General features: G+C 41.4%; 2 protein-coding genes across 3 annotated transcripts; both read right to left on the bottom strand.

The window, feature by feature from the left end:
- Positions 1-2,409: 2,409 nt before the first annotated feature.
- LOC103471172 (rho-related GTP-binding protein RhoG-like) lies at positions 2,410-6,022 on the bottom strand. The gene is made up of 2 exons (XM_008420008.2): positions 5,921-6,022; positions 2,410-5,305 (listed from the first exon to the last, which is right to left on the bottom strand). The coding sequence occupies exon 2, from the start codon at positions 5,274-5,276 to the stop codon at positions 4,701-4,703; it is 576 nt and encodes a 191-aa protein (XP_008418230.1). The 5' UTR covers positions 5,277-5,305; positions 5,921-6,022; the 3' UTR covers positions 2,410-4,700.
- A 2,239-nt stretch (positions 6,023-8,261) lies between these two features.
- On the bottom strand, positions 8,262-18,541 carry fhdc2 (FH2 domain containing 2). Of its 2 annotated transcripts, none has more exons than XM_008420007.2 (12): positions 18,369-18,541; positions 16,741-17,289; positions 16,583-16,644; positions 14,070-14,172; positions 13,742-13,827; positions 13,444-13,544; positions 13,090-13,160; positions 12,831-12,938; positions 11,623-11,693; positions 11,090-11,207; positions 10,838-11,002; positions 8,262-10,745 (listed from the first exon to the last, which is right to left on the bottom strand). In XM_008420007.2, exons 2-12 carry the CDS (start codon positions 17,179-17,181, stop codon positions 8,871-8,873), a joined length of 3,201 nt encoding a protein of 1,066 aa, XP_008418229.1. In that variant the 5' UTR covers positions 17,182-17,289; positions 18,369-18,541; the 3' UTR covers positions 8,262-8,870. The 2 variants fall into 2 exon arrangements, with proteins under 2 accessions (XP_008418229.1, XP_017162457.1); XM_017306968.1 differs by lacking the exon at positions 18,369-18,541 and adding an exon at positions 17,769-17,789.
- Between the last annotated feature and the right edge of the window lie 2,487 nt (positions 18,542-21,028).

Here is a 21,028-nt window from a genome sequence, read left to right as displayed (position 1 = left end):
ATCCCAGTTATGGGGGGCTGATTGATGTCAAGCTGCTGCCAATGACAGTAGCGCTCCAAGGTTCTGGGTGAGATGTGAGAGACGAGCGTCACTGTGTGAATCTGCAGAAATCAGAGCTTTTAGGATTAACACTTTAAAGTAAGCTCAAAGTACATTTAATAAGAGCGATTCCTTTCCATTGTCACAAGTTGATGGGTTTTTGCTCTTTCAGGTCTAGCTCTTTATTTTCCTTTAAAAGCAAGAGGATATTGAGTTATAGTGATCACAGGAGCGAACTTTTTTTTTTTATTCTTTGGTTAGAACCTCATAGTCGATTTCATTCACACTCACACAGACCCGTCCTGTGGTTGGATATTCTCCCGCAATCTGGATTTTAAGTGAATGACCAAAACTATGTTGTACATCTTCAGATAAAAACAATTGACGTGTGAGCATCGTCACAACATCCAAAGAAAGAATTGTAAAAGCATTGCCCTGAAGCACAAATCCATGTATTGAAGAGTTCCTTCACCTAAAGTAGAATCACAGGGATTCACCATGTCAATTAAAGTGGCAGGACAGGTTATTACTCAGCACATTCAATGGGCAGAACAACAGATTGTAAGTGCACACAACTCTCCAGCAGCTGGCTCTGGTTTGACTATCAGTGTTGTGTTAATCCACTTTTACTCAGACAGCTAGTCTGAGTTTAGCTCTCTCAAAGCTACGGTTCTGTTCTTTGTGGTTTCAAGTTTCTGTAGCTCATATGACAGCGGTGTGGTTAGCAGAGTAAGGAAGGGAACTAGCATAAGTCTCATCCTGCATGAGGAAGGGGATGTTATGTTGTGTTTCATCCATGTTAATATTGCTTTCTTATTTAGCAGCATAACATTTTTGGTGATGTAGTGGAACACCAAGGTTTGGTCTTTAAGTCCTCCTGACGTGACAGGTGGCAATTAACGAGAACTGCTGATCTTTTTAATGCCAGAAAAATTATTCCACTGGGACTCACACGCAACGAGTATGAAGCATAACTTGTTTGACAACTTCACACAGCAGAGAAAGTTTTTTCTTGTGTGTGTGTTTTTTTTTTTTTTTTGAACAAATATTTGCATGGAAGCTTTCAAGCAGAAAACCTTTGACGCCTAACAATGAACGCCTTATTGTAATCTGTCTACCATTGTTTATTGCACTGAGTGTCAGTTCTTTTAAATGTTTTACCATCTTAAGAACACAAACCTTACTGTATTGTTTTGGACTTTGATGTGACAAACCAATACAAAACAGAACTCCTTAATGGAGAGCGTCTGTGAACAGATGTTTTTTTGTTTTGTTTTTTCCCACCTTGCCACAGGTTCTTGGTTGGATTTAGGTTTGAAATTTGGCCAGTCACTCTAACACACCAACATGCTTTGATCTATTGTGTTTTTAGTTATTATCCTGCTGGGAGTTGAACCTCTCAGTTCATCTTCACATCAACTTTATCCCTGCCGAAGAAGAACATCCCCACAGCATGACGCTGCTGCCACCCAGTTTTACTGTTGGAATGGTATTTAGGAGTTTAATGTAAGGGGGGCTGATTGTACAGGCACACCACACTTTTCAGTTTTTACTCATGAAAGATTTTGAAAATGTTGCTCTTTCATCTTCATAATTAAGTGTTACCTGTGTTAATCTACTCCATAAAATCCCAATGAAACACTCTAATGTCTGTGGCTAAACGGTGGAACTGTTTCAATGGGAACTGCAGCTGTGATGCTGCTCGGTAAACCAGTAGACGTTTCCACAATTCGTACTTTACCGACTTCTCTAAACGATGCATTTCCCACTAAAACAAGACGACATAAATTTTACAAGCCGTAAACATGCTGTCAGTGCTGCCTTCGCTGTGCAGCTTTCAGAGACAGACCACAAGAGGAAATGCGTTCTGAATATCGCGACTGTGATGTTGTAATGAGTCCTTGACTGAGTTCAACACATCTGTCATCTGTCAGAGCCGCCACCCCCAAAAAGGTCAAAGAAACATTTCCACGTAAGCTGTGGCAGGCTGACTTTATAAGCCCCTGATTTTTTTTCTCTATATGAATGTGTGTAGTAGATATAAATTTGCTTTAAAATGTGTATATAAAAAAAAAAAATTTACTCAGTGTTATCTTAACTTTGGCCCGAGACTGTTTCCATCTTATGTTCAGATGTGGTAACTGAAACCGTAAATATAACATGTACATATGTGCGCTATAGGAACATAATGTGGTTTAAAGAGCTAAAAATATGGATAGCTGTGCGTCATTGTGACTAAGCCTTGCTCTGCGCCTCAGCAGGAGTAGCCTACTCTATTATTTCCTCAGTGCCGTCAGTAAGAGGAAAGTTAGCTGTACTTGACAATAGGCAAGGAACAGAGAGAGGAAGGAGGATTCAGAAACAAAGAAAGCTTTGCTGGTTTTAGGCACCATTTTATTAGGCATAATTTAAAATCATCTCACTGTTAGTTCATTTATACAAATATGTTTTTGTTATTTATAAAACAATTACAGATCTCTACAAATCAAGTTCCCAGTGTAAAAGCGTAGTACCACGCACACGGCAGCATATTGCTCCAGGACACAGATACAGACAGCCCACAGGTGTATGTTCCACTTTAACATCTACTATCCGAGTAAATTGGGGACATGATTAAAGAAAAAAAAACAAAAGGTTTTCCACAGATAGCAGTTTAAAATATTGTGCACACATACAGCCCTTGTCAGACCCTTATGGGAAATTTCACGCGTCTTTTAGTACATCTAAAAACGCATCAATGTTGTCGCACAAAACCTCATGCTTTTTATTGCTCTTCATTTATTCTAGACTCTGCACAAGCCACAATCTAGGTTAAAGTATTGAATACCCCAGATGGAAGTGTAAATAAAAATAAGCATAAGGGTTGCTATTATTGCTGCTAGCTGTAAGCACAAAGAGCTATAAAAAAATACTTTAGAAAAATATATAAAAAATAATCTAATGTGATGCAGCAACACAGACGCAGCTCTCGTTAACTACGAGCACAAGTTGCACTTGCGCTTTGCCCTCACTGCACCAAGCGAGGCAAGGATGTAAACCACAATCTGTTAAGAGTTGAGAACCCCGTTTCACAAATGCACACAAGTCTTGCTGTGCATGAAGACAGTTTAGCACCTGTCTTGCCAAACAAAAAAAACAAAAAAACGCTGCAAGGAGACAGTCATTGCTGGAAGGAACCGAGGCACAAAGATGCTTACAAAAATAAATCTGAGTTTTTTGGGTTTGTGCCAAAACTTTTCTGGTAGTACTTTTAGCAGTAAAATGCGAGCCTTTGGGGCTAGACAAAGATTTAATGGTCTTTGGTTTAGATAAGGCACCCGATCAACATTGTATAGTGGGGTTACAAAGCTACAATTTAAGTTAAAAGTTAAACCATAAAATACAGGATAACATGAATATCGCCTGATGTGAACCAGTGAGACTTATTATGGCATTACATGTTACAATGAGTGGATTACACAGTGGTTGTTCTCCGTTCACCCTAGACAATCGTGGTTGAAAAGGGAAGCATTATGGTGCTCTAGTTTATCATGTGATTAAAAAAAAAATAGCGCACAGACAGTTTACTGATCAAATAAACATGAGCTATTACAAGAAAAAATATATTCAACTTTGGCAATAACTGCACATGTAAGTTAAAAACATTTCAGGATTAAGAAAAAAAAAAAAAATCATTTACAGAGTAAATTCACAACTAATACACTCTCCTGAACCTCACCTCATGAAAGAGGAACTCTTAAGTATGTTTCTAATGGCACTCAAAGTAAGCCTGAGAAATTCAGATGTAAGACAGAAGAAAGCTAAACTGCAGTCTGGCTTCCTGACTACGTTGACTTGAGGAATGCTGCACCAGAATGTAATCGTTTGGTAAAATTACGACATTCGCTCCTCTATTAGGAAAGCGGGCAGCTCTTAATGGGTCCAGCTTATCTGCAAAAGAGCCATTAGCGCTGACTCGCAGGGAAGCAAGAGAGCACAGCAAGAGGCGGGAAGTGCAACTTGCTAGACAACTCCGACATACTAGAATGAGCCGAAGAGGAACTGCTGGGATTTGAACCATTAATATGTGCATTTGGCCAAGAGGCGACGGCATTTGTCCAGGAGTCATAACACCTTGTCTGGATTCAAGCCGACTGAAATTAAAACACTTCAAGATTCGAGATCAGGTTGTTGACCTCAAACTTGGCAGTTCATTACACATCAATTGGCAACTCAAAGGATCTTGATGGCAACTGTGCTTGAGACTCAATGAGATGCAACTTAGGTGAGAATATGAGGTAGTCACTAGTTCTCCACCTGAACAAACACAGATCTGCTTCCTCCAGTCAAACAGGGAATGGTTGGTTGATTAGGAAGTTTTGGCTTGTGGCAACCATGATAATCATTCTTTTTTTTTTAAAGCACAGAATCTATGAATCTAGAAGGTGTAAAAATTAAAAGGTGTAAATAAAAAGTTAAAATTATACGGTCTGTTGCCTTCATTTTGAAACAGTCACTTTGGGGATGCAGGCAACCCGGTGAGGTCCTCCAGGAGATGAGTAAGGAAAATTGACAGAGGTGGGTTGGAAGCAACTAGATGGCATCCTTTGTTCTACAGCCTCTCTTTTGCATCCGTGGATCTCCATCATCCCTCTCCGTAGTCCAAATCTGGGAACCATTCATTACAACAGAACGCACTTTTTGTGATTCTTCTTCGTGACTGGGTACAAAACCGCCCTCACGGCTTCCGCAAACACCTCCTTGACATTATCTTGCTTCAGCGCGGAGCACTCCATGTACTTGACCGCTCCGATCTGCTTGGCCAACGCGTTGCCCTGCTGGTTGGTGGTAGGGGCCAGACCCTGCTCCTTTAGCTTCTTCACAGTTTCGTCGTCGCCTCTTAGGTCTTTCTTGGTGCCCACCAGCAAGATGGGAACGTTGGGGCAGTGGTGGGACACTTCAGGATGCCACTTGTGCCTGACGTTTGCGTGGGAGGAAGGGCTGCCGATGGAGAAGCAGATTATAAAAACGTTGGTCTGCGGATAGGACAGAGTGCGCAGACGATCGTACTCCTCCTGGCCCGCCGTGTCCCACAGGTTGAGGCTGACATTGCGGCCATCCACACTCATCTGAGCGCTGTAATTGTCAAACACCGTGGGAATGTATTCTTCTGGGAAGGCATTGGTGGTATAAGAGATAAGTAGGCACGTTTTACCCACTGCCCCATCACCCACCACCACACATTTAATGGTCTGCATCCTGCCAACGACCACTGGGGCTGCAGCACCTGGCAAAAGAAAAGAAAATAAACACCTAAACATATCCAGATAACAACACTAAAAAGTTACAATGTTGATACATTTCTTCGTCAAGACATGATGATCTTACGGTGGCAAAGGAGGAACAAAACGACAAATTTACCAGCTTGAAAACTTGTGACAGCACATCCCAGAAAATAAGTAGTTTTACTCTGAGCTTAGCAGCTGAGCTAACTGAAGCTACCGTTAGCTTTTTGGCGTAGCTTTAATTACCGTTAACCAGACAGAGGTGCCTTATTTCTAGCTGTTTAATATCTAATGCAGTCGAGAAAACTGTACTTAATCAGTGGATAATAAAGGAACCGGCAGCAACACGCACCTTTATCTACTTCTTAATATTTCATTTATAACACTAGGCGTTCCCCCAATGACTAGAATCAAGCTAAGGAACTAGCTCGTTTGTTGCTAACGGACTAGCTAATTAGCAAACAAGCTGAGCATTAATTTCAAAACACTTTATAAAAGGCTGATTTCTGCGAGCTTACTTGTCTAACAGTTACCCAAAAATATGTTTTATTCTAATCTGTACCTCAAACGTAATCATTTGCTGTGAAAAGTGAAATATGGATAAGTTAGTGACTTACCGCCACTTAGCTTTCGATCTTTTCTTGCCTGGTATAGTCAATCACAGCCGCATCCGGGGAGTTGCCCATTACGTAAAATCGACGTAGGTAGCGTAGGCTGGTAAATGTAGTTTCACTTTCGTGATAGCCGTTTTCTTCCTCCAGATGGCGACGTTAGTCTTTTTTTTTTGGATCGACTTTTAAACTTGTTTTATCCAAACTTTAAGGATTGTGAAATCCATCGAAATGATTAAAATATGAAACATATAAATCTGAAACTTCAGTTTTCTGCACATGTTCACATAGAATATTATTATTTTTATTTATATAAGAAAATATAATTCATCAATGAGTAAAAAGGTATAAAACAACTTTATTTACAGAGTGTGCAAATGTTAAAACTACTCTTTTATGCTTGTTTGTATTTTGTGGGTTACATTTGGTCAAATTACATCGACAAACTTTAGTCTATTTCATTAAGATTTTACATGATATAGCTACCAGCACAAATGATTGCTTAATTGCAAAAGGAGCAGTATATGTGCTTTTTAACATTCTTTTTACAAATTAAAATCTGAAAGTGAGCCATGCATTTGGATTTAGCACCTTTAAGTTGATACCTTTAAAAGTTACTGCAACCAGCGTACAGAAATCACTTAACTAGTGAATAGAGTAATTGTGATTCTGTGTGTAATTATCTCAGTATAAATGCAATTTGTTTCATGATGGTTTCAGAAGTTTGTTAGAGAATATTAGTGCTCAGAGTTGATGGTAAGCTGGATTGAGTTAAATACATGACAATACTGGAAGACAACTTGTTAAAGGCTGCAAAAGTATTGAAATGGAATGAAGGTTCATCTCTCAGCAGGATAACATCCCAAAAATATCAAAACACAACTACAATATAATGGTTCAGATTGCAGCATCAGCTTACTTTGGAGTATACTATATTAAAATTAAGTTTTCTCAAAATTCCTGATTATGAAAATATGTCTGGTATGCGATTAGAACCATTGACTTCTTCTCTGGCTTATTTCACACAATTTCATTTCACATGCATGCTAATCCCTTCAAGAGGTCAAATAAAGTCATGTAACTAGCTTTGCGAATATTTCAAGACAAACTTTAAAAGTCATACTTGGTATTATTGCACTTAATGTCTTGAGCAACCTATTCTTGTCAATAAAGGCACTGTGTTATAGCCTGCTTTAGACACAAACAAAGTAGGCCTTTAAAAAACCTGTTCCCAGTATGGTGGAGTTCATCCCGTCAGACCCAGTCTGAAAACCTTAACATCACTTCATCAGCCCTATTTTGCCATAATGTCACATTAAAGCAGAACTAACTAACTCTATAAAGTGGCCTGTTTTCTATTTTAGGTGTTTTGTCCTGGAAATGCTGGTGATGATGTCATCTCTAAGCACCGCAGCAGGTTAAAAGGCCAACTGCTGACCAACAAGTGCAGACTCCAGATCACAAAGAGGCACCGGTTTATTGCCTTTCCCAAGAAGTTTTGGCGTCACTGCAGGCTATAAAAAGAGAATTCCCACTGGGACCCTATGCCCACAGTCACCCTCCACCCCAGGCCTCGCACACCCCTCCATTTCTGCCAGGAGATTCCACAAGACAACTATAGCATTTCCATGGCAACAGTCACTAAAAGAATCGGGGGTGAGTGTGTCAAGAGATGCAGCAAGAGGCAGTTTTAAACAAGAGGGAGGGGGGAAATGAAGGTCACAAGAGGGGTTGTTATTGTGGATGAATGGAGAGTAAAAATTTTCAATGCAAGCACAAACATGACAAGGCCTCGACATAGTATTAAACTTTTTCATATTTTGCCATTTTACAACCAAAAAATAATTTATCAGGACTTTATAAGGAAACCACAAGACTTCAAGTTTGCCATTCGTTATGAAGAATAAAGAGGATGCAGAAGACATATGGAAAAGCTGCTCCAATCAGATGAAACCAAAATTTCAGAAATATCTTATAATATAAACACAGCAGAAATATATTTTCCTTAGTTAGCATGCAACATAGTCATAAACATTGAAAGACAGAGGGCACTACGCTCAAGACATTACTGGAAGACAATCTGTTAGGAGACTCAAAAAAGTTCTCCAAAGACACGTTTGATTGCACCCAAAAGAGTTTCTACAACTGGAGGCTAAGCCTTGCCTCCAGCAAGGTTTAGCCTTGCTGGAGGCAAGGCTAAACCTCTATAACTTTATTTGTTAAATACATTGATATATGTGGTTGTATTGGGACAAAATGTGGAAAAAGCACTGTGCATATTATACAAGAGTCTTTCAAAAACTGAAGACACTTATTTTCACAACAATGTCTTTATTATTTCTTTGACTTTTTTTTTTTTTACAAATACATATCTCAAAGTGAATAATTATACTCAATAAAGTTATAGATTTTTATATAAAATAAAAATACAGTAACCATCTCTTTAGGCCTCTTTTCAGTTTTGTAAAGTGCAGCTTTTTCTTGAGGCCAGTTGGCAACAAAATTAACTGTTCAATATAGTACCAGGATCAAGTTCAAAACACTGATTACTCAGGCATAGGCCACAGTGTGCATAACATTTGGATTACTTTCTTGAAAACTGCATTTCTACCCCAGAATATCAATTAAAACAACATCCTAAAGTGAAATGTTCCTCTAAGTGTTAAGGCTGTTCTACTGGAAGAGGTCTTCTATTGCTGTCCTACTGCCTGCAAAGGACATAAGCAGGTGTCAAAAGAGGTAGATTGTAGAAAATGCACTACCCTGCAAATGTGTAAAAGACAAGATGTAAAGTATTTCAAAAGCTCTCAGTGGCAAATCAAACATATAAACCAGACACTCAAATAGACAAAAGATTTTACTTAAGATTAATTCAAATCAACTCAATGCTTAGTTAGAACTGAAAAATACCTAGAAATTCATACAGACATGGAAAATTTCACAGCAAGCCCTTCCATCATCTCCACAAGGGCTGAGCTGTAGCAGCCCGGGGCATTTTGAGACCAGGTATCCGGGAAGCAGCTGGAGTTTTAGGGCTAGCAGGTGAGTTGCTGGCACAGGTTGTTGTCTTAGCTGATTTACTGCGGGCAGCTGAGATGACAGTTGTGCGTATGTTCTTGGCAGTGGCTGAGGACGGGCTGCTAGCCGTCCGCGACTGGGATGGCAGTTGACACTCAGAGTTCGGAGCAACACGTTTGGACACACGGGTGGGAGCTCCTCTGATAAATGTAGACTGAGTGCTGCCACAGACCTTCTCTTGTGGAGTTCTGTCTGAAGACCTCCGAGTCAAAGCGGACTTCTCYGCAATCTGTGACTCGTTTGCGATTCTCTCCCGTGTGCTTGTACTTCGCTTCACTTCCGCCTGAGCTATAGTTGGTCGAACAGAAGACGACGAGCGAACTGAAGCGCTGCGGGGAATGGACGGGAGTGCAGGAAGCGGTGGGTTAGCAGGCGCTGGAGCTCCGTTGGAAGCCTCGGTTTTGGAGTGCACTCGGGGTAAGCCTGAGCTGTTGGAAGGGAGTGTCCGTGACACAAACCCCCTCTTCGCCCCAATACCACTACGCATAAAGGTCTTCACAGTTCTAGCATCTTCTTTTGATGCAATAGACACTGGAGCAATCCCCTGGTGCAGGTTGACATCCCTCTCCTTCCTCCACTTTGAGCAAAGACTTGGTGAAGGTCGTGGAAGTGGAGAGGTTGGGGGAGTTAGTGTCTCATATGACCGCAGACCTTTTACCAGAGTATGGCACTCCAGTGTTTCACCGACACGTGGGAATGACCTGGCAGTCTCTTTATCTGCAGTTGGCAAATCAGAGGCCTCCTCTGGCTGTGAATGACCAAACTCTGGCAGACTGGAGGGCATCCAGTTCTCCTTCACTGGGGTCAAAACCCCTCTAGTTTCTCCATCTTTTGTTAAACTTTTATCGGGTACAGATGTTGTGGCACTTATTTTAACTGTTGCACTGTACTTTGTCTGTGGCTGGAATGATACTTCCACTGCAGATGATTGTAATTTGGTCCCAGTCTTTGTATTTCTGTCAGAAAGTGTTCCACAGCTGTTATTGGACTCATGAACTGAAGAGCTTCCAGATTTACTCTGAACAGAACAATTACTATTGGACGGCCTACGTCTGTAAACAGAGGTCTGGCTTTTCACACCTTGGGCTGATGTATTGGTACTTACAGCAGCAGACTCTATGCTAGAACTGTTCAAAGTCATGTTTTCAGGAGAAAAGTCTGCCTTTTCTTTGTGTCCTGTTGGTTTCAGTTGGTCATGTGGAGAGTAAGAAATGCTCTCAGGCCCATACTGCTTCATAGTGAAGCTTTTTCCATGTTGAGAAGAACTAAATACTGCAACGTGGGAGTCTTTTACTGCTTCCATTCTCCGTTTTGATGTTCTAATCCCTCTTTCCAGAACAGATTCTTGGTCAAAGGGGGAACATCCGCCATCGGTCTCTGGCGAACTGCAAAGTATAGCACTGGTTTCGTGGTCTGAGGAACTGTTTGAGTGATAACCAGTGGATGTCGGACTACTCCCCAAGACAGAAAAACTCTTGAGAATAGACGAACTGCTGAGATGGGTGTCATTTTGCATGTGGTGCATGAATCTACGAGAATCAGCGGTTCTAAGACTACGGCGATTCCAGGTGTAGTTCAGGTTCTTCTCTAAAAGTCTCTCCAGTTCATCCTGGTTTTCTTGACAGTGAGGCTCTCTGGCAAGACTCAGCCCAAGGTCCAGCCCTGTACAAACGGCAAGAGACCGACGCTTCTCCACAATCTCTCGTTGACGTTCTAGACGTTTCTGCTCCTTGAGGTCCCGTTCCTCATTTTCCTGTTTAGAAATGTAAGAAAAATGAATCTCGGTCATTATAAAGTGATCAACAGAGCAGTTAGGTGTTTTTGTGACCTTCCAAGGCATCTCACCTGAACGGCTCTTTGGAACCGATGGCAAAACAAATGAAAAACCTTGCACGCCTCCTCTAGCTTGAAAGTGCTGTCATCTTCACAGAAAAACTCCATCAATGCTTGACTCGACATCCTCATACCCTCTACTTCGTCATCGGCCTCTTTCAGCCGCTCATCAGCCCTCTGAACACAGACGACACATTTTCAGACACAGATTTTCATTCGTATTGATCTTTATTTCAAACCAGATGTCAAACCAGTGACGTATACCTCCAGAAAGGATTGTGTCTGTTGCTTAATCTCTGTCTCATTCTCTACATTTGTCTTCAGTTCAGCCACTCTGCTTTTTAACTTTGTCAGGTCATCTAGCACAGCTTCTTCACACAACCTGCAGAGATAAACAATAAGCACTGTTGTAACTCTTGTATGTCTAAAAAAAAAAAAACTGCATGTCTAAAATACAAATAAAAGAGATAAAACTGAGTAAAAAAATGTGTTTGCAAAATCTAAAGTGGAAATACAGACATGGTTTCAAACCTTTATTAGATAAATACACCGTTTTGAAAAGCCCATTAGCTCAGTTGTTGGCTCGGAGTAACAGATTTGTCTTAACCCCCTTTCACTCTAGCAACTAACTGCAGCTGCAGAGCGAGGGAGTGATTAAAGAATGCAGTGGATTGCAATGTTTTAGCAGACTACAAGGAGATATTGTTGTTTCTGAGTGGCCTTTGTTATGTTCCCTCAGAACTAATCACCACAGAATCCAGGATTCAACAGAATCCAAGGTTTGGGAAGAGACTGACCTGGAGGCAGAGCCAACGTGGCCTAGTTGGCTGGGAAAAGAAAGTAAACTCTGGTCTTTTTTCACAGCTTCCTGTGGAGACAAAAACAATTGATTATCTTCTCCATTGTCTGAAAGGATACAATACGCAAGTTGCAAAAAAGATGACAATGAATGCACTCTGTGGACCTTTTTGTTTCAAGAGAACACTTTGGCATTGTTTTGTACTTTGCTGCCTGAAATAATTTCTCCTTACAAGAGCTCTTCTACCTTTTTATTATATTTAGCTTTTCAAAAGTGAAAAAGTGTAGGCCCAATGACCTGCAGGAGGCATCAATTTGTCAAGCATGTGGAGTACAAATGATGACAAGTTGTTAGTCTAGACTGTTTCATTGTGATTTTCAACAAACTACTTGAGTATTAAACAGTCAGATAGAAACTGGCCCTCAACAAACCTATGGAATTTTTCTTTTTCTTTTAGAATGCAGCAAAAGTCCTGAGGTTGGGATTCAAAACTCACATCACGTCACTGAAAATGTTTCTTCCAGTAAATCCACCCCCCCAAACTGAAAGAGCCTAATTAATAAAAGCCAGATCAAACAACAGCTAATGTCAACAGGTTTGAGTAATGACCACTATCGCTGACCTCTGACCTGCATTTTCGCAAGAATTATACACATTCGTTTCAGGAGGATCTATAAACACCAGCTGGATACATTAAAAGACCAAAGGATGTTTATAAACAAAGTTGCAAACTGTGTTTATAAATTCAAGTTAAAACAGTCAGTGACTATCAAAGCAGGTATTATGTGCCATTGTACTCTTATGATTATATCAAAAAAAAAAAAAAAAGGATGATAGCAGACAAAGACCTCACGGTAATCCGGGGAGATGTACCCCCTGTCCAGGTGCACCTTTGACAGGCTATAAGTCCAGCACAGAGCTACTGTCAGCACTAAGACATACAGGACAGGCAACCATGTACAAATGCGCTCACAAATACGTGCAACTTACAATGGTCAACAGACCAGCACGTGTTTCTGTAAGCTGGAATGACGCCTTTTACTGGGAGAAAACCTCCACATATGTTGGGAGAATATGCAAACTCCTCCCTGAAGTACCCTGGTCTGTATTCAAATTGCTGTTTTCAGGCAATAGTGCTACCAACTCTCCCCACTGGTGAAACAAGCATCTCCCCTCCCAACTTTATCATACAATTCAGAACATTACCATAGCAACGAAATGCAGCAAATTCATCCCTGGCTTGTTGGCTTTGGTGTCTGCCAATTTGAGGAGTGATGAAATTCGAAAACCAGCCGCATTCCCCGAATATCCACCCTGAAAAGAAACGCAGACAACTTTAAACAACGGATGAAAACCTCGAATGCAAACCTCAAACAATCAACAGCCGAAGCATAAGCTGAAAATAGCTGATCTCGCATTTTCAGAATCATTCAATAACTGAACGACTGACTGGCTGGCTACTCACTGCATTCATGTAGTTCCCTGCTTTCAGCACCAGACGGAGGATGGAGTGCAATTCGGGACAGCTCAGCAATTCTAGGAGTGTAAAGATAATCAATATTGTGCCTCAGGGCTTAAGCAATGACAATTAATGTGTATCCAGCTGACATCAAGGCCATGAAACAAGTCAGCAACTTTTATCCCCCCCAAAAATAGCAGTGCATGCAGGTTTCTAGTTAGCCTGAATGCTAAATAGCTTATCTCACTTCCACCGTGGCGCCTGACAACCACTCAAGTCTAAACACAAGAATTTTAGCAGGCCTATACAGTCCCAAGTCTTAATGGTGGTGGAGTACACAACTCCCTGCTGTTACTTTACCTCTTGCCGCCTCCCTCAGACATCTGGCTGCCACACACAGAGAGGTCAGAGCGGGGTCAAACTCTTGCTGTAGGATCATGGCATCCAGACGGAGCCGAAAACTGGTGAAAGAAAAACGAGTGAGACGGATCGAACGGCAACAAGGGTTGACTGATGAGACAAAGAGGCACTCGAGATCATTCTTCTGTTCAACAGACATGACAGGGTTGAATAAAGAAGGCTGGGGCAGAGTGAAAAAGTAACAGAAATGTTTTGGGATGGCTGTACATCTGTATGTTTTGTTGGGGGGTGAGGGTACCTGGGAACTTCCACTAAAAGCAACATGAAAAGATCAGGCTCTCCGAGACAGCTCTGTTCTCCACAGAACCTCCTAAGGCGACATTCCTGAAAGAAAGAAAGAAAAAAAGATATATGCTGTTAAAAAAAACAACTTGTTAAGATTCAGGTCCAATATATTTCAGCAGGATCTTCGTCTGGAAACAGACCACATCATACAAAGTGGTGTAATGGCAAACTTTTGATCATCCTAACTAAAGCCAGATGAGTGAAGAGGAGCAGCGTGGGGGGAGGTGAAGAGGAAGCAGACTGTCAGTCGTTGTCTTTGCACGCTAGATTAAACCCTTTACCTCCTCGCTGTCAGGAAGCAGTTTGGAGAGCTCTGCGAGCTTCTCTGCTCCGTAACGATCTCCAACACCGTGCGTGATATCTTCAATGATCTCCTTAGCCGGCCTGCGGAAAGAAATGCACCAGCTCATTTCACATTGCCAGCTTAAGACAAACAGAAAACTGGATGCGTGCTGCGTAAGACGAAAAGTCTGACGCAGCAATAATAAAAGAAAGTGCCTAGAAGACAAACAAAAGGCAGACATGCTCAGGAGACAACCGAGGACTTTGGTGTGTCATGAGGAGGGACTGAAACCGAGACAGCCGTTTAACCCCTGCTTTACTTTCTTGGAATGAGACCAGGATTTACTATTCCAGTAATTTTTCACTATTTTCCCCTTCCTGTTACATTCCGCCACCGATGATCAGAGAGTAATTCTCGTCAACCAGTTCATCTTATCCTTATCTAAAACTGTCAAAGAATCAATTATTTTGGAGGAACGTTCTTTCTGAAYAGCTAATCTGCTGGAAACAAAACCCAGAATGCAATGACGTACATAAAAACCAAAAACTAAATGATATTTAAGTCTCTATAAGACAAAGAAAACACCAAACCAGATTTTGTTTAAGCCCCAATTGGGCTAACAAAACTTTTACTGTGTCACTCTTTGTGACAGGCGCCAAACAAGACAAATACTTAAGTCTTTTCACAAAAAAAAAGCTTTTTCCTGCAAGTCCCAACAAATCGTTTAGAAAAGAAAGCATCTCCAGTTGAGAATCTCATGGTGGCATGGCAGCATTGAAACCTGGCACTTTCCATGACTCTGTGAGCAAGCATTGCATAATTGTCAACACAATAGTTCAGGGAGCCCTAGAGGTTAGTGTATTTAAGCTCACCTAAATGGTTATGAAACAACTCCTTCCATCATAATAGGTGCAGCTTTAAACCACACAAAGAAGGTTTTAGGGGATGGCTGACGAAGACAACCCACTGGTGGATTCTCAGTCAGCAGGGGGGCAGATTTAAGATGAGCCATTCTTTACGGGCATCAGCAGGTGTCACCTCGGTCTCCTAAAGAGCTACTTACTCATAGGCCTCCTTAAAACTCCAGCTGCTTAGTTTTCCCTGGCAATACAGCAGACATCCCCYTCACTGATGGGGTTTTACACCTCTAACACCCGTTAACGCCTGACATATGGCTRCTTTCCGCAGTTCAAGTCAAGTACTAATTCCTTGGGTCCATTTGGAAACATTGGTATTCCCTCTTTTTCTGAACCCACTTTTAGTTTAGGTTAATTTGGTCAATTAACCTAATTGACCAAATGTGGGGGGTGAAGCTAAGATGCAAGGTTTGTAAGGCACTTTCTTTACGTATGCTTGTGTAAACACAAAGTTCACAAAATACTTTTTCTGCATTAGCTTTTTCTGTGCTAATGCAGAAAAAGCTAATGCTTTTGACCTGGTATTGAAATATACCAGGTCAAATAAACGTTTATGTCAGACAAAGATTATCAGTCAAGTAGTCTGGTGGTTCTTTGGTGCCTGAAAACCTGGACAATTTCTTGATATCCAGAGACAAGTTAGTGATCTTAAGCTTTAGTGCAGCCGGGTTATGTCACAGTACAATGATCCAAAGTACACAACGGTTCCACTGCCGAGTGGCACAAAAAACAAACCAAAAAAACACCCAATAGACAGGATTTGGAGTGGCCTAGTCAAAATCCAGACTTAAACCCAGTTGAGATGCTGTGGCATGATTGTAAACAGGCTTGCAAACTGTTCAAATAATACAATTCTGCAAAGAAAAGTGACCCAAAATTTCTTCCCAGCATTGCATAAGGCTCACTGACCGTAACCACAAACACTCAGTAGCCGTCGTTACCGCCAAGGGTGGAACAACCAGTTTATGAATTATTTTTTCACACTGGTGCAAGTTGGTTTAGGCTTCTTTCAGTTTTTAATAAACACTTATTTCAAAATTTCATTTTACATTTATTCTGGTTGCCTTTCATATTAAACTAGATATGATTAGCTGAAACATTTAAGTCTGACAAAAAAGAAAAAAACATTTGTAGTACTGTAAAAACATTTTGTTCAACTTAAAGTCCAGTTGCAATGATAAATAAGTCAAAAACTGCATAATATATTAGATGCATTCAAACTATTACTGTACAGAAGTTCCCACAGAACTTTCTGGACTGCAATTAAGATTATAATTTAAGATACAGAATCTGTGCCTGTAATATAGTTATAGCGACGCTCGTTTGATTGCAGCATAAAATGCTCATTAACTTATTAAGAAATCATAGCTAAATTATTTTTCATGCTGAAACAGAAGAAGCTAATTTTAACAAAACCTTGTTGCTGAGATGGATGCAATAAATCTCACTATATTGGGTGCATGCTTGCTATGAACCCCATTAACACAACTATCACCACTAATAAAGTTTCAGTGACATAGAAAGAAAGCAGCAGTAAATCTTTAGCTTTGATCAGTTAAAAACTTCAAATCTATAAAGGAGTTACGAATCTTACATTTTGAATTGCCGCAGAAATATTCCTATGTTCATGCTGCGCTTGGAATCCAGTAGGAAAATCTGTGAAGAAGCATAGAACACATATATAAACCACTTAAGACCAGGAACACCAAGCAAAAATTGCCAAAAGGTTTGTGGCCATTTAAACGGTCTGACCTCTCCCAGGCTATCCTGTGGGGATCTGCACCGTAGCAGCGCCGAACGTCGCCTCAGCGTCACAGTTCTGTCCCTTGGCGTGCTGTCCTTCTGCCCAAACAACTCGTCCAGAGAATGGAGGTCAATAGGAAACTCATCCTCGTCGGGGGCCGCGCCGCTCCACACGCTCTTCCTGCCTTCCACCTTCTCTTTGGGGATGCGCTCCCAGTTCAGCTTCCTCAGCCGACTCTGACGTACAGTATCTGCCGGGCTAAAAGGTGAGGAGGATGCAGACGGTGGTGGAGGAGGAGGTGGAGGGGGAGGAGGAGGAGGAGGTGGTCCTTGAGGGGCAGCCAGCACCTGACGTGACTCCATGGCTGTCGCTACCACGGCATCGGCGGTGGGCTTAGTTCCATGAAGGGCATGAGATTCCTTGACGGTCACTGTCAGGTTGATGTGCATAGAGGCTGTCTGGTAGTTAGAGGACGGGGTTACCACAGGTGAGCAGGCTTTGCGGCCTTGCTCTAGAGAAAGTCTTTTTGCTCTTGGTCCACGTTCAATCCATAAAGTCTAGGACACAAAAACCGATTAGAAATCAAGAAATCAAGACCAGCTAAAATGCTGATGACTTGCATGAAACGTGGATTCATTTATTATTTTATTTTCAACCTGCTTCTCGTGCAAAAGACCCCCCTGGTCTAAAAATCCAGCCGGTGACTCAACTTTCACTGGAGATATCAAAGTATTTTTACAAGAAAGTACAAGGAAGGCAAGATGAGCTCTTCCCATATGTGGGTTGTTTGAACAGCTTGTCTCATCCTGTTCAGATTCACCTCATTGCATGTGCACACACACATACACACACACACACACACACGCACGCACGCGCACACACACGCGCGCACACACACACACAGGCACTCTTCCATCATAGATCTTCCTTTCTAATTATAAAACAAGGAGACACCAAAGACAAGCAAAGACGCAAAGTTAACCAAACAAACAAATGAAGGGTCAGCAGCAGCACCACAGAGCAACACTTTTCTTACCAACATCTGAAAGACATACACACTCTCGCACATCCAAGTTTTAGACTGGAACAGTGACACGTTTTTTTCTCTACTTCCAGTAAAAATCGGATTAATTATGCATCTTTTGTCTCGGCGTTTAACATACAATGGCTTTATCTCTTGTCTGCCATGAGTCATAGCTTTCGGAAAACTACAGGCCAATCTGATGACCAATCTGTTTCATGGAGATCCGCATGAGCACGCTGCAAAAGCCACAGCCAGTAATCTGATCAATTCATGAGATCTGCATCTAGACACCATTTAATGGGACCTGCATCCTCATAGCTGAAGAATATCACGCGAGAAAATTCGTTTATTACTTTACATGTGCTTTTTTTTTCTCTCCTTAATGTGTTGCAGGGGATAGAAAAAGAGTAAAACAGTCTAAAATAGTTTAAAATAAACTTTTTACATGTTGCCATTTGTTGTAAAGTAGTATTCCACGAAATATTGCTTATTCCAGCACAATGTAAGATACCCAACAACATCTCAGCTTAGTTTTAAGTAAAAATAAAAATCACAGTTTTGCTCATTTTCGTTTCTGCTTCAGAGCCAAGTCAGGTTGTTTGTTTGACTTACCTGATGGCCACAGAAGTGAGTCTAAAAGCCGACATAAAAACCCACGACCACCGATATCGGCTCCATTCTCTTACGCTCACTTTGTCTGTAAATTCCTTTATTCCTAAAAAAAAAAAAACAACTTATTGCGTCCCGCTCGCTGCAATCTCGCGTCCTCCTCAACTTGTAGGGAAACTTCCACACTGCTCCATCGCGAGCGCGCAGGCGCGCACCCCCACATTCACATGCGCTTTTCTCCCGCATCCTCCCATTTTTCCCATGGGCGGACTGAGGGTTGTCAGGTGGTATAAGGTCAGTCTTCAGCGTCTCGACATCCACGGGAATGTATGGGATATCTATAATGAAACGTGTGACTTTCTAAGTAATATTCAGCCAACCCAAGTACTGTGGCTACGACTTCCAAAACAATATACCTTTTTAAAAATAGTAATAAGAAAGCATTTCCATGTTTTAAAGTCTAATTTAGTTGTTTGCAACGCCTGCCAGTCCAAAGTAAGACTGCAGTCTTAACTGCCTTGGGAAAAGATTCACACCCCTTAAACGTTTTTTCACATCGTGTCAAGTTGACGCCATTTTTTTTTTTCAATCAAAATTTAAATGAAGTTTTAGCTAACAAAAGTGAAAAGTATGAATTATGAAGTGGGGAATTTTTACAGCAATAAATCTGAAACATGAGCTGTGTGTTTCTGTTCAGCCTTTACGCTGACAAACTGTCAGGAGGAGTCACATAATTTGTATCTATAGTAAATGTATACGTAAATTTCAGCTTTTTTTGAAGGCTTGAAAGATTTATCAGAGTAGATTAGTGTGTAGACTAAGAAGTGGAGAAGTTAATAGCAGGTGTCCTGCAATAAAGAGCAATGCGTGATATCCTGTATCCTTTTTGTCTCACCTGTTGCTTTGAGTTTTGAGTTAGTATAATATACTACATAAATAAAGTTATTTGAATTGAATCAAATAAGATCTCAATAAGACTGAGGGTTGTAAAAAGGCTCCATGGGTGTGATTTTTAATTTTTTTATTTTTGCAAGTCACTGTAAAGCATGCCTAATGTCGGGAATTGTGCAGACAACATGATATGTCTCTGTTTCAGGTTTATCATCAAATCGGTGAAATATATTTGGTGCAGAGAACCTTGATTGTACCTAGAGGGATATGCTATTGAGAAACTGAGAGAAGGAGCAGATCGGTATCAGACATGGGAAATGATGTCTGCATCTCCTCCCTGAAGCAAGAATGACACATGCATGAAAACTAAGAGGCTAGAAGTCCCTTTAGGGTGCTGAAACGTCCCAGGTGGTGAGATACAGACCCATGACGCTGACCTTTCATCTGAGGTGATGGAGCACTCCTGGCCCACGCCACCTAGCTCTCTGCGGCTCCGGCTCAGGTAGCCGCTTTCACAGGCCGCGCTGACAGACCCTCTTCATCACGTGTGGGACTGCAGCAATTAGCAGGTTATGACCCCAAATATCTGGCTTTTATTGTGCTTTATCCGTGGGGTATGTTATGGTGCGCCTTGCCAGAATAAACTTCTCTCAGGAAATTTTACTTTCTGTCCGGCCGCGCTCTCCTCAGAGTACGGTACACCACTTAGAATACGAGGAAATGCCTCTGATGAGAGACAGCAGCTTTATAGTCCATGAAGGGCCTGAACAACCTGACACAATTACACCTATAATGCCAGCATTTATGTAGCGAGGACATTGCAACAGTGATTAATGAACAGCAGGGACTTAACTTGGCTTCCCTCACTGGTTTCAATAAAATGGGTTGGACTGGAAACACACAAACAGTCTTCTGGCTGGATGAAATAGAGAACATCGGTGTTTGTGTGTCTCTCTCTTGGCTCATCGTTTTATGAATGAAGGTGCTCATTTGTAACATTTGCAAGTATTTATCCAAGACGGGAAAGAGAGCTTTGAGATTTTTCTCTTATGTGTGGCCTTTCTTTGATGTCTAAATCTGCTATACTTCATTTCCTAATGGAGACATAAGGCGTAAACACGAGACCGCAGTGCCAACTGCCCTGTAGCTCAGCTCTTAGATCAGTGGGGCTGCTGCAGCCACGGCGGCCAGCTTTAGCCCTTCATCGTCTCCCCTCCTTAATCTCACTTTGAAGTCCTGGAAGAGTTGCTTAAAGGTGAACGCTATTAGCTCCCACCTCCCCTTCTTTAAGCACATGTTGGAGATATACTGGTTTTTACAGTACTCTGAAACAATCCCAGAAATCAAAATACACCAAAAAAAAAAAAAAAAGTGTTTTGCATATTCTGTTTTGACACGGTAATCAGATTCTCTGCAGTGACCTCTGCCGAAATTGGTTTTTACGCCGCACAAATGAATCCGGATGTGGCTAGATCAATGGAATAGATTTATTTATTTTATTTTTTTCCAGATGCACCGTATAGTTTGTGAAAGAGGCAGTAAAATTGTCCCATGTGGAAGTATTGATGCTATGAGTGAGGGGTTTTAGTGTTGATCTGCCTCTGGTTTGCCTTCTGGGTCTAGGCCACTTCCATGCTTGAGTGAAATAGGTCAGAGTGACTGTTGCTCTGTGGGGGAACTAACCACATTCATGTGTGTAGTTGTGCAAGAGGAAAGCTGTGCGCACACACACGCACACACACGCACACACACACACACACACACACACACAC

The sequence above is a fragment of the Poecilia reticulata genome, linkage group LG10 (assembly GCF_000633615.1).
Source record: "Poecilia reticulata strain Guanapo linkage group LG10, Guppy_female_1.0+MT, whole genome shotgun sequence".
NCBI classification, from domain to species: Eukaryota; Metazoa; Chordata; class Actinopteri; order Cyprinodontiformes; family Poeciliidae; genus Poecilia; species Poecilia reticulata.
This window is presented reverse-complemented; position numbering and strand designations above follow the sequence as displayed.